The sequence below is a fragment of the Garra rufa genome, chromosome 5, assembly GCF_049309525.1.
Source record: "Garra rufa chromosome 5, GarRuf1.0, whole genome shotgun sequence".
In the NCBI taxonomy this organism is placed as follows: Eukaryota; Metazoa; Chordata; class Actinopteri; order Cypriniformes; family Cyprinidae; genus Garra; species Garra rufa.
In genome coordinates, this window is record NC_133365.1 from 43,084,806 (window position 1) to 43,098,824 (window position 14,019).

Consider the following 14,019-nt stretch of genomic DNA (forward strand, 5'->3'; position numbering starts at 1 on the left):
GCTAATATCCAGTTTAGACCAGTCAGAAAACAGATATGCTATGTTTAATATTTTAGCGGGGGAAATTAGATTAAATTTACTAAATTTAATTTTAAAACATAAAAAGTATTTCTGAAGCAATCCGTAAAAAAAGTACTCATTGACCATGCTGTCCTTGCCTCTGTTTCAAAATATTGTTATTTTTACGTTGACAAATAGAGCAATATTTCTTGAGTACTCAAGCGCGCTCTTGGAGAAGTCCATTTGAATGATAGCGGTGGGCGCGCGGCATGTCAGGGGTGAGTGATGGTGTCGCGCGCATCTCCCGCGTGTAATCTCATTCGATCACAGCTCTAGCGCTCAGGTGGAGGACTCTTGGTTAATCCTCAAGCTTTTACTCCCACCAGCAGGGAAATCAACCACAGCAGCATGCTGCGGTCCCCCACGCAGCCTCTTTTGACCGCACGTCGAGCGTAATCCAACAAAAATAGTCTTACTACTTTTTTGAACTTGAAAAACTCACAAAAGGCATTTCTTACGCAGTTTACAAGTACTTCTGCAGTTTGCCATGTCACCGGGACCAGCGAAGATGCCCCACCAAGAGCAAGTGATGGCTCACGGGAACCTCTGCGCCCCTGGTCCTCCAAACAACGCCGGGTACAACAGCAACCCGGTGCCCGTCATTATTCAGACAGAATCCCGCGATAAATGGACCAAAAAAATGGATTTTCTTTTATCGGTCATTGGCTTTGCGGTAGACCTCGGAAATGTTTGGAGATTTCCATATATCTGTTATCAAAACGGCGGTGGTAAGAGTTTTTAACTTTTATGAACAGTTTGTTTTTTAGGCTACTTATATTTACTTACTTATAATTTTACATTATCCTTATTATTACTCAGAAAAACATTTTTAAATTTCGCCTTGCTACTTTGATCATTTGAAATGTGATAAGTAAATAATAAGTGAAATTTGTTAAGTGGCGGATGAGCTGTCCACGGTGCTGAAATCATTTTTTTTGTTCTTTTTAAACGTTTGACAAATTTCTTAACTGCAGAATAAGCAACAGACTGTGTTTTCTGATAAGCGAAATCTTACACAAAATCAGCCCAATAAAACTAAAACTGGTGTCATAGTTTTTAAGCAAAATCAAAGTGATGCCAACGCCACAACCAATGAAAAATCTTAACATCGAGCAGAAATAATAGACAGTAGTAGAAAAAAGTCGAAAGAACAGAAATAAATATTCCCATCCATCATCATCATGAAATTTATTTTAAAGTATAGAATTTTTAGAAATATAGAAGTATTTATCAAAGGGGAAAACACCCAATGCTTTTATATGCTACCTGAAGACTTCAGGACTTAACTGTTAATTATGTATTTTTTCAATAACAATGGTCTAAAAATTGTTTTTCATACTTTTTTATATGTGATTTTCCCTGTTTATGTACCCTTTTGTACAGTGTTTTTATATATTCTCAATATATGGAATAATGTTTAATATAATTATGTTTATTTAAACTTGCACCAGTGCACCTGTGAAGCAGACATGGCCAGCTGCAGTCATCAATCATGTAAAGTCTATTCATGATTTAAACTAGGCAGATGCTGTGATCAACAAGTGTCAGACTGCAAATCTCATCTCAGCCTTTTTTTAACAGCAAAAAAAGAAATACTTACAACATACAGACATATTTAGTTAATGGAAGATTTGGTAACACATTAGATTAAGGAACACATATGTGACCCTGGACCACAAAACTAGTCGTAAGTAGCACAGGTATATTTGTAGAAATAGCCAACAATACTTAAATGAGTCAAAATGGTCAATTTTATCCTTTATGCCAAAAATCATTATTAAATTAAGTAAAGATCACGTTGAATGAAGATATTTTGTAAATTTCCTATCGTAAATATATCAAAACTTAATTTTTGTTTAGTAATATGCATTGCTAAGAACTTCATTTGGACAACTTTAAAGGCGATTTTCTCAATATTTAGATTTTTTTGGCACCCTCAGATTCCAGATTTTCAAAACGTATCTCGACCAAATATTATCCTATTGTTCTAACAAACCACACATCAATGAAAAGCTTATTTATTTGGCTTTCAGATGAATCTGAATTTTCAACTTCAAAAACCTATTCACATATTCATATTCTCTATTAACTAAGAGCTTTCTGTCAATAAACTTTGCTGCTGTAGTAGTAGTTTTATGTTGAAGTAATCTGCTGGAATATGGGGTAGGGTTAAGGGATCTAGAATTTGGTCGTGCAATATGCAAGCTTTCCATTGATGTGGTTTGTTGGTATACGACAGTATTTGGCCGAGAAAATCTTGAATCTGAGGGTGCAAAAATAATCAAAATATTGAGAAAATCACCTTTAAAGTTGTCCAAATGAAGTTCTTAGCAATGCATGTTACTAATCAAAAATTAAGTGTTGATATATTTACTGAAATTTACAAAATATCTTCATAGAACATAATCTTTACTTAACATCCTAATGATTTTTGGCATAAAAGAAAAATGGATCATTTTGACCCAAACAATGCATTTTTGGCTATTGCTACAAATATATCGGTGATACTTAAGAGCTTTTGCGGTCCAGGGCTTTATTTTAAGTCTGCAAATTCTCCCTCTCTCACAAAAAGGTTCCTTAATCTGTTGTAACTGTGTTCTTCTTAGGTGCATTTCTTATTCCATATGTCCTAATGGCTGTATTTGGTGGGGTGCCACTTTTCTACATGGAGTTAGCTCTGGGACAGTTCCACAGAACAGGTGCCATATCCATATGGAAACATATTTGCCCTATTTTTAAAGGTAAGAATATCATCTAATTCAGTCTCATATACAATACTGTATTTTTTAGCTTTAAAATCTGTAATACTAACTTAAAAAAAGACAAATGAAAAATAACTGAGGGATTTCATTACCAAAACACTGACATCATTTCCCTTTTCTTGTCAGGTATTGGTTTCGCCATCTGCATCATTGCACTGTATGTGTCCTTCTACTATAACACCATCATCGCCTGGGCACTGTTCTACTTCTACTCCTCGTTCAGCAGCACTCTGCCCTGGACCAGCTGCGATAATGACTGGAACACAGAAAACTGCACTAACTACTTTGGAAAAGACAACGTGACCTGGACTAACTATTCACGCTCACCTGCAGAGGAGTTTTACACGTAAGTGCATGTAAGTGGCTGCACTGAAAGGGGGCAAATATGGCAGAGAAGAGGAGAGGGATGCAGGAAAGAGAAAGAAAATGAGTGTTAGATTTAGCAAAAATAAACAGTATAGAAAAAGATAGTAGAAAAGGTGAAACAGCATATACAGCAACTTGCAAAAGTATTCATACCCCATTCGTTTTTTTCACATTTTGTTCTGTTGCAGCATTATGTTAAACTACTTTAAATATTTTTTTCCCCACATCAATCTACGGTCCCTACTCCATTATGGCAAAGCCAAAAAATAGGTTTTTAACATTTCTGCAAATTTATAAAAAAAAAAAAAACTGAAAAGATCCCGTTGCATAAGTATTCATACCCTTTTCTGGGACACTCAAAATTTAGCTCAGGAGCATTCATATTGCTTCTAGATGTTACTACACTTCGAGTGGAGTTAAACTGTGGCAAATTCATTTGAATGAGTATGATTTAGAAAGGCACACACCTCTCAGAAAAGGTCTAACAGCTGAAAATGCACATCAGAGCAAAAACCGAAACCTGAGGTCAAGATGACTGCCTGTAGAGCTCAGAGACAGACTTGCGTTAAGGCAATGATCTAGGGAGTTCAGAAAAATATCTGCTGCACTGAAGGTTCACAGAAGCATGTAGCCTCCATTATCCATAATGGAAGACGACTGGAACAACTAGGACTCTAGAAAATGTCTGCCAGCCACCATCCAAGCTGACAGAGCTTGAGAGGTGAAAAGTTGAGGCAAAGAATGGCAGATAATTGCCAAATGCAGATGTGCAAAGCTTGTCACATCATACCCAATAAGACTTGAGGCTGTAAAGGTGCTCCAACTATGTACTGAGTTAAGGGTATGAATACTTATGCAATCTACTTATTTCAGTGTTTTATTTTTAATAAATTTGTAAAATTTGCAAATCTGGTTTTTGCTTTGTCATTGTTATGGTGTATGGAGTTTAAACTGATGTGGGGAAAAACTCATTTAAAGCAGTTTAACATAATGCTGCAACAAAACAAAATGTGAAAAAAATGAAGGGGTATGAATACTTTTGCAAGGCACTGTAATATTTGAGTTAAGTTTATCCAGTGAACTTGTGTACATTGAAGTATTATATGCATATATGCAGGTCAGTTTCAGACTGTACCTTTGTAAATCCTTCTTAAAACAGGAGGAACGTCCTGGCAGTCCATGAATCATCTGGACTTGGGGATGTGGGATACATTCGCTGGCAACTCATGCTTTGCCTCTTCCTCATCTTCACCATCGTCTACTTCAGCCTGTGGAAGGGAGTCAAGACTTCAGGAAAGGTTACTGACTCCTAAAATATTAAATGAAACATTTTTGAGGAAAAATCACCTAATTTTACATCCTTTCATCATCCCATGTCTCTCTCAGGTAGTATGGGTGACTGCCACCCTGCCATATGTGGTGCTGTTGATTCTCATGATCCGTGGTGCAACTTTGCCAGGAGCGTGGAAAGGAGTGGTGTTCTACCTCAATCCCAAATGGGAAAAACTGAAGGAGACCAGCGTGAGTGCTTTTCTCTTACCGTCTCTCAGACTTTTTCCTCTTTGTGTCTAGCATTGATTTATTGTTAAATTAGATTGCGTTGTTTCTTGACATTCTTTACTTATCTTGTTATCTTTAAATGTATTTACGTGCAGATTTGATGGCAAAATGCATGTATGTGGGAAAGTGTTTTTATTTCATGCAGTAATAAAAAGACCTGAGGCATTTGGGCAGGAAACTCATAAATCACTAGTAGCTTGGAGAAAATATAGCTTTTATAAAGGGCATATTTCTTTATAAATTTGATGATAAATAAATGAACATTCCCATAGGTATATAAATGGTCAATGGAGGCAATATGTACTAGCTGTATAAGCCCAATACTGTTTGCTAGGTGAGGCAGTGCTGTGAAGAACCGTGATGAGAAGCAAAAATAAAGCACTAGGGGCTAATGAGATGCGTAATTGGTTTAGAATTTTTTTTCCATCATGAAAGGCCCTCATACTCATTGACACACACGTTCATGCACACACACACACACATACACAGGTTTCTCTTCACACAAGTCTTCAGATGTGATCAAGCACCGCTTATTCCTAGTATTCTGTGATGTCATTGTCTTTAGCTTTTCCTAAATTGAAACTGAATATGTAGAATTTTATTATAAAGTTACTATTATGATTCAATCCATTTTCATGTGTTTGTCTCCAGCCATGCTTTTTTTTATAGTGTCTAATGTTTTGTAGGTGTGGGTAGATGCAGCTGCGCAGATCTTTTTCTCTCTTGGTCCTGGTTTTGGCGTTCTACTTGCCCTGTCCAGTTACAATCCCTTCAACAATAACTGCTACAGGTACAAAACCTTCATTTCATCACACTGATCTACTGGAATTTTCATCATCCTCTATTTATCGTGGTTCCTTGGTCTTCATGGTTGTTTAATATAAACAATATTAAAATAATATCTGTTAATACCTAAATAAATTTGTAGTAATTCTAACAACATACACATCTGTTCAAAATGTTGGGGTCTGTACGTCTCTTATTCTCACTAAATCTGCATTTATTGAATCAAAAATACAGCAAAATCATATTGTGAAATACTGTTAGAATTTAAAATATTTTCTATTTGAATATATGTATGTAAAATGTATTTTAATCCTGTGATGGCAAAGCTAAATGTCAGCTTTATTACTCCAGTCTTCAGTGTCACATGATCCTTCAGAAATCATTCTAATATTCTAATATGATTTGGTGTTTAGGAATCATTTATTAATTACCGGGGTTCAAGCGCTTTAAGGCATTTAAGCACATATGCAAAAAGATATTACGTAGTAAGGCTTTTTTTGCAAATACAAGTAATTTAGTATAGAAATATTATGTTTTGTAATGTTGAATGTTGAATGTTTATCTCCTTAAAACTTTGCATGCTTGTTTAGAATCACCTGTCGCATGTGCTAACCAGGTTTCATGAAATTTTGAGTTTTCCTTTAGGCTTTGTCGGATTTTGGGTAAATTCGGCCAGGCCCCTTTTTCTAAACGATCCCGTTATAGCTTCCCAATGGGTAAATTCCAACATTTCTTTGATAATTATTGACCTAGAGAGTCCAGAGAATTGCACTGCAGTGTTGTTTTCCAGATTGAGTGAAAAACGTAGGACTAGTTCGCAAAAGTTTTTTTTTTCCGTATTTTTTTTCACGTATTTGCAATCATTTACCAAACGATTTGATTGACAGCAGTAGTTCTAGAGGCAAAGTTGTCCGGAATGAGGAGTTCTATTGTAAGATATGAATATTGCATGTATTTGCGAAAAAACGCGCAATGTACAATCAATTATGCCCTTGAAAAACGTAATAGTGCCCCCCGGTGGCCGATTTCTTTCAAATTTCTCAAAGGCGCACTGAGTCTTGTTCCAATTGGCCTCCGTTAACCATGTCTAATAGGTGCTTAAACTTCATCGGCTAATGGCGGCCATGTTTTTTTGTAGATACGCAAATGTCCTTATGCGTAGGTATAGCTATTTTTATGTTTTTTCCTTCTTATAGTGCCACTAAGTGGCCAAGCACCACGATTTTTGCCCTGCAGCCTCAGATTGAGTTCTTACACTAGTCTTCTGAGTTTTTGCGAAGATATCTCATTCCGTTCAGGAGTTAAAAGCATTTTACTAAAAGTGGCCTTGCCTCTTTCGAAAGTTTTGGCATGCCTTTGCGAAAGTGAGTAGACAGATAATCTTTCTGCACTGGTTTGGTTCTGATCAGGGCATTGCCCCTGGGGCCTTGGTGACGTTGTCAGCAGTGTGACCCTTTCACGTCTCTAAGATTTACGGTTTGGTCTGCACAATCAGTTTTACACAGAGATCGCTGATCCGTGACCATACTAAAACGCCACACACTTGAACCCCTAATTATTATCAATGTTGAACACAATTGTGTTGCTTAATATTTTGTGGAAACCATGATATATTTTGGCCTCAAAATCATTTGATGAATAAAAACTTCAAAAGAACAGCATTATTTCTAATATAAATCAATGTAATGCTTCTTTGCTGAATAAAATAATTAATTTCTTTAAAAAATTCTTACTGACCCCAAAGTTTTGAACGGTACTCTTTAAACAGATCAACAACAGTTTAAACTGACACTGTGGTGAAACAAAACAGACCTGCCAATTCTGGCCGATGTGATTCCCACTCACTCTTAATTCTGATTCTATCTATAGCTTAGCCATTTATTTACCTTCGGCTCTGGTTTACTGACCGAGGAGAAATGGCATCAAAATGAACTGGGCTCTGATGAATCATATGATGAACCAAAACAAAAGCCCTGGCCCATGAGTAAATGATATAAAACAAGATTAGAACTGCGAATTATGGCCAGTTTGAAGAGATGAATGGGCAGCATAGTTGAATGAGAGGAAATTGAATTGTGAACTACTGCAAGACTCAAGGTTCAAGTCATATCTAAGGATGAGAAAATCATGGGATCTGGCAACCGCCCACAGCGATTTCTGTCAGTCATCACACTCAAGTATCACTCACATATGTATTTGTTTGTGATTTGTACAGAGATGCTATTGTAACCAGTCTGGTGAACTGCCTGACAAGTTTTGTGTCAGGATTTGTTATTTTCACTGTCCTGGGATATATGGCTGAACAGAGAAATGTAAACGTTGAGGATGTAGCCAGGGACAAAGGTGAGATTTTCCTTTGCTTTTCATAATAGTTCAGTTATTTTGAGTTTTACTGTAAGTGTGCTGCATCAAACTAAAAATAGCATACAATGATTTCAGTGCTGTAAATAAAGCATTTCGTCCTTTACCTTCCTGCACCTCATCTAGGTCCCAGTCTGCTCTTCATCACATATCCAGAAGCCATTGCAAACATGGTTGGGTCGACTTTCTTTGCCATCATCTTCTTCGTGATGATGATTACTCTTGGACTGGACAGCACGGTATGCATACACCTCTACCTGTAAATGTGCAGAAACAAAAATATTTGTAAATATGCATGTGAAGCCAGCAAAAGTATACAATTTATTACTATTAAAAATATAGATATGAAAAATGCATAAAGAGAACTAGATTTGTATGTCCAGACAAGTGTTTGCAAGGAAGCAACAAAATAATGTAACAGTTTTAGGTGAAACTTTTGTATTTAGGTTTGGCTCTTTTTAAATTAAATGAGATGAAAGAACGAAGATACCAATTATAATTCAGTATGCAAACATGTAAAAAAAAGAACAGCAATTTCAATTCAATATTAAGTTTACTACAATGATATCACTGCTCATGTAACCCCATGTGAGACTTTTACCTTTTGTAGTTTGCAAAAATAACAGTCTGTCAACAGTCTACAAGAAGCCTGAATTGAGTTTGTACATTCGACAGCTGAACAAAAAATTATGATCAACGAAGCAAAACAAAAAGAAAAAGATTTCAATGCAGTTCTGCCTTGCAAAATATATGATGGAGTATTCATGTTTTTTTGTGTGTGTGCTTTCTTGCCTCAGTTCGGTGGGCTAGAGGCCATAATAACAGCTGTAATGGATGAGTATCCAGATACCCTGTCCCATCGGAGAGAGCTGTTTGTTCTTGGACTGGTGGTTATTTGCTTTCTGGGCTCTCTCAGCACCCTTACTAAAGTGAGTTTCAGTGAAATGGATCTCAGTTTGTTAAAGTTTACCAACAGAATAAGAATATTTCAGCAGTGCAACACAAAATTATAACAACATATATAGAATTAGATTATCTATCTTGCAAGACAGGTGGGTTACAGTAAAGAAAAAAAGATTTTACCAAATAAATGTCATTTAAAATTGCTTACAGACAATTATTTATTTATTTATTTATTTTTGCAAGGGTGGTGCATATGTGGTAAAGCTGCTAGAAGAATTTGGAGTTGGTTCTTCAATTATAGCTATAGTCTTTCTGGAGGCCACAGCTGTATCCTGGTTTTATGGTAAGATTTTTACTTAAAATAAATATCCAATAAATACTGTTCTTTTGAACTTTATATTCATGAAAGAATCATGAAAAAACGTGTAATGTTTTCCACAAAAAAGCTGTATTAAGCTGTTTTCAAATGTGATAATATATGTTATGGTGACACTGAAGACTAGAATAATGGCTCTTTCACGCTTTATCATTAATGACACTTTTAATTAGTATTTAAACAGTTAAAAATATTTGAAATTCTAATAACATTTCATAATAATTCTGTTATAAGTTTTTTTTTTCCAAACACCATGTCTAAGTGTACACTACCATTCAAGTGTTTTTTGGACAGTTAGACTTTTAATGTTTATTAAACAAATTATAGAAATTAATACCTTTCTTTAGCAAGGATGCTTTAAATTGATCAAAAGTGATGATAAAGACATTTCTATTTCGATAAATGCTGTTCTTCTGAACTTTTTATTCATCAGAGAATCCTAAAAAAAATCTACTCAGCTGTTTTCAACATCATAATAATAATAAATGTTTTTTTGAGCAGCAAATCAGAATATTAGAATGATTTCTGAAGGATCATGTGACTGAAGTATTGACGCTAAAAATTCAGTTTTGAAATCACAGGAATAAATCACATTTTAAAATATATTCAAATAGAAAACAGTTCTTTTAAACAGTAAAAATATTTCAAAATTTTACTGTTTTTAGCTTACTGTTCAAAAACTTCTGACTGGTAGTGAACATAAAAAATCAGTATATAAAATAAACACATTCATTTTGTTTTCTCCAGGTATTAACAGATTCAGCAATGATATCAAATCAATGTTAGGCTATACTCCAGGACTCTTCTGGAAAGTGTGTTGGGTTGCCATCAGCCCAGCTTTCCTTGCTGTAAGTTTAAACAAAGATGTTCTGACACTATGTGCAAAGTTCGTGAAATGTTAAAGTCATCTTTCATGCTCTCAAAACTATTTAAGCACCCACAACCTCCTTTCCATCCTTATTACCTTTATAATCTCATTTCCTCCCCTGTCCACACGGTCACAATTCCCAGTCTGCAAATGTCAAACCGCATGCACTCCTATAGCCTAGTATTCCTCAGATACTTCTGCATGCATTATAGCTAAACTCAACAGGCCGGAGCTGCCACACACGGCTGACATTTCCACAATCATTTTTTCATAATTTTCCTGTTATTCTTTTTTTTTTTTTCATTTTTAAAAAACATGACAAACGACTGGCTGTCTCACCTCTTGAGACAGCGTTTGAGACATTATTTGAAATGCTGGAGAGAAGACATTTGTCACTGTTCCTTCAAGACACAAAGGCCACCGCTCTACAATTTTCCAGCCTCCGTAGACCACATACAGGTCTACAGGATAATATGGACCTTTTGAATAAAAAATAATCTGATCAGAGTCAAACTCTAAAGATGTTTTCAAATTATCAATCCACCTGAACTCACACAGAGAGTATCCTAATCTGGATTAATTGTTAAACACTGACATATGACATTTCAAAGTAAAATTTTTATGTTTTTGATCCACAAAGTGCTAATTTAACTCACTATTTTTCCTCTTCATTTATTTAGTACATTATCATCAGCTCACTGTTGAACCCTCAGCCACTCTCGCTATTCGACTACGAGTTTCCAGACTGGAGCATCACGGTCGGTTACATCATCGGAGCTTCTTCCTTTATGTGGATCCCCATCTACATGGTGTACAAGCTTGTTTGGACTCCAGGATCTCTTAAACAGGTGAGACACGCATGTCATTAGTTGAATAAATGAACAGCTACTTTCACTTGAAAAGCTTTCTCAGGAGAAACTTGTGGAACTGAAAGAATGGTTCACCCAAAAATGAAAATTTGCTTAATAATTTACTCACCCTCAAGCCATCAGAATGGATTTGGAGTAATTTGCACTACCAGTCAAAAGTTTTTGAACAGTAAGATTTTTAAAGAATATAGCAAAAGCAGTAATATTGTGAAATATTTTTAATATTTAAAATAACTGCTTTCTATTTGAATATATTTTAAAATGTAATTTATTCCTGTGATCAAAGCTACATTTTCAGCATTACTCCAGGCTTCAGTGTTATATGATCCTTCTGAAATCTTTCTAATGTGCTGATTTGCTATTTTAAGAAATTGTATTATTATTATCAATATTTAAAACAGTTGAGTACATTTTGTTCAGGATTCTTAGAAGCTTTTGTAACATTTATACACTCTACCATTCAAAAGTTTGGAGTCTGTATATATAGTATATAATATTTTTTATTGGGGGAGAAATTATAGAACATAACACTTTTATTTAGCAAGTATGCTTTAAATTGATCAAAAGTGATATTTGTAATGTTACAAAAAAATTCTACTTCAGACAAAATGCTTTTCTTCTGATCAGAGGCACTTTCTATTCATCAAAGAAACCTGAAAAATTTTACTATAATAATAAATGCATTCTGAACGGCAAATCAGAATATTAGAATGATTTCTGAAAAATCATGTGAGTGGAGTAATGTTGCTAAAATTCAGCTTTGCAATCTTCTTTTGCAAAGCTTTGTATATTCAAATACAAAACTGTTATTTTCAATAGTAAAATATGTTAACATTTTTGAAGTACTTTGGATCAAATAAATGCAGGCTTGGTGAACAGAAGAGACTTCTTTTAAAAACATTAAAAATCTTACTGTCCAAAAACATTTGACTGGTAGTGTAGCTTTACATGACATGCTCAGCGATGGATCCTCTGCAGTGAATGGGTGCCGTCAGAATGAGGGCCCAAACACCTGATAAAAACACAATAAATCACAAATAATCTCCAGTTTATCAATTAAAGTCTTGTGAAGTGAAAAGCTGTTAGTTGGTAATAAACAAATCCATCATTAAGATGGTTTTAACTTTAAAACATTGCTTCTTCTAGCCATAATAATTCAGCCAATGAGAAGTCGTTTTTGTCAAGATTTAATCATTATGGAGTTTTTCTAAATATTGTAGCTACTTTATGTCAAAACTTTGTAAAACCTGTACTGATGTTGTGCCTCACCAAGAAAAAGACAAATATAAGGGTTTCTTTTGAATTAACACTGATTTCTCTAGTGGAAAAGTCATCCCATCTGAATCAGGAAAGACATAAGCACAGATCAAGCATTGCTTACAAGTAAAAACAGTCCAGAACAGTTCTAAACAAATCTGTCATTGGGTTTTAATGTGAGAAGACAACAGGGGATGGGACTTTTTCTCTGGAGGAAGTGTTATTACTGATTTTATTTCATCAGCTGTTCAGACTCTCATTCTGATGGCACCCATTCACTGCAAAGGATCCAAGTGATGTAAATGCTTTTTCTCCAAAACGGTTCCAATTCAAAAACAAACTGAGGGTGATTCCTATTCCATTAAATATCTAAAATGGGTAAAGTTGCTCACTTGTTGTTTTCAATCCAATTTCAGCGCCTTGCTGTATGTCTGCGACCAGAGAGAACACTGCCAGACATCCACACTGATAGTATGGGGCTAAGTCCTGTACCATAGACCACTGAGAGAAACACAACAAAACACAACTCAGATAAAAAAGGCCACATATATTGAGTTACATGTGTCCACAGCAAACTAAGCAACTTCTGCATCGTTTTAAATAATTGTTGAAATCTATAAGGAATACATAAAAAAAGGACCAAAAGTGATGTACAATTAAATTTAATCTGAAAAATAAAAACATTCAATGTAATTTATAATCGTTAATTAAATAATCTGTGCAATTTACAAATGGTTGATGTTCTTTTTTAATTTAAGGTTTACGTATAAGATGAAGAGTTCAGTGGTATTTTTTACATTGCAAGTCATATGTACCCTCCACAAAGCGTTTTTGAGATACATGCAAGTGAGATTACCTCGTTGCGAGAAATTCAGCCAATGAGAACTCGTTTTTCAGAAATAACTGTTGTCAAGATTTAATCATTATGGTGTTTTTCTGCCTTAACTCTGCCTAAATATTGTAGCTACTTTATGTCAAAACTTTGTAAAACCTGTATTGATATTGTGCCTCACCAAGAAAAGACAAAAATGAGGGTTTCTTCTGAATTAACACTACATGACTGTTTGAATTCTCATTCTCTAACAAAACTTGAGCCCCTAGCTATGTGTAATGTGTTTAATTTCTTCCCACGATTTTTTCCAAATAAAGAACTGAGGCTGTTACTGAACTCTGGATGTGACCAAATATAAAATTGCTATGAATGTCTTATTATGGATAGTTCAAAATGTGGTTCATATACTATGTCTGCACTGTAGGTTGTGGCAGAGAGTTTTTTGCTTGTATGTATGTCTGGAAAATTAATAAAGCTGTACTGAACATTCCTATCTATCGTTCTGTTCTGTGATCTAGCGCTGTATCTATCTATTCAGATTTGCAATGTGTGATTCCCACTTTCGTTCTCTTAGTGTGAACAGCCTTGCGCCTTAATTAACATGTTGATTTGCATTGAGCTGCAGTATCCAGCATCTGTAAACACACAAGGGCTAAGGGAACAGCATTGTGTCAGGTATTTAAATGAGATGTTTTATTAAAGACTAGATCTTCAATCGCCACCAATCGCAGCTCTGGGAAACGCGGCTCAGTTCTGCCAGTTTTAGGTATGGTGTGAGAGAATAGAGCAAAGATAATGCTATTCCACATTCAGCCACTTCTAGCAGAGGCCGCAGAATGGATCAAAGGCTTCGGCGCAGGCGACTGGAGTAGAGGTGGACCTCAGATTCAACTACAGAGGAGCCTAACAAAAGGCTTGCGGGCTCTGTGCTCATCTGTTAATTACCAAAATGAAAGACCAAGAGTTGCATGGAAAAGACTAGTGAGTGACAAACTGTATGTGACCTAAAATAACAGTGT

At 35.4% G+C, this 14,019-nt stretch overlaps 1 protein-coding gene across 1 annotated transcript; it reads left to right on the forward strand.

Annotated features, from left to right (window-relative positions):
- Positions 1-296: 296 nt before the first annotated feature.
- On the forward strand, positions 297-13,470 carry slc6a4b (solute carrier family 6 member 4b). Its single transcript, XM_073840342.1, has 13 exons — positions 297-788; positions 2,667-2,801; positions 2,949-3,168; positions 4,348-4,486; positions 4,575-4,709; positions 5,435-5,538; positions 7,750-7,877; positions 8,022-8,134; positions 8,693-8,824; positions 9,042-9,141; positions 9,922-10,022; positions 10,723-10,890; positions 12,585-13,470. Exons 1-13 carry the CDS (start codon positions 548-550, stop codon positions 12,663-12,665), a joined length of 1,797 nt encoding a protein of 598 aa, XP_073696443.1. The 5' UTR covers positions 297-547; the 3' UTR covers positions 12,666-13,470.
- The last annotated feature ends 549 nt before the right edge of the window (positions 13,471-14,019 follow it).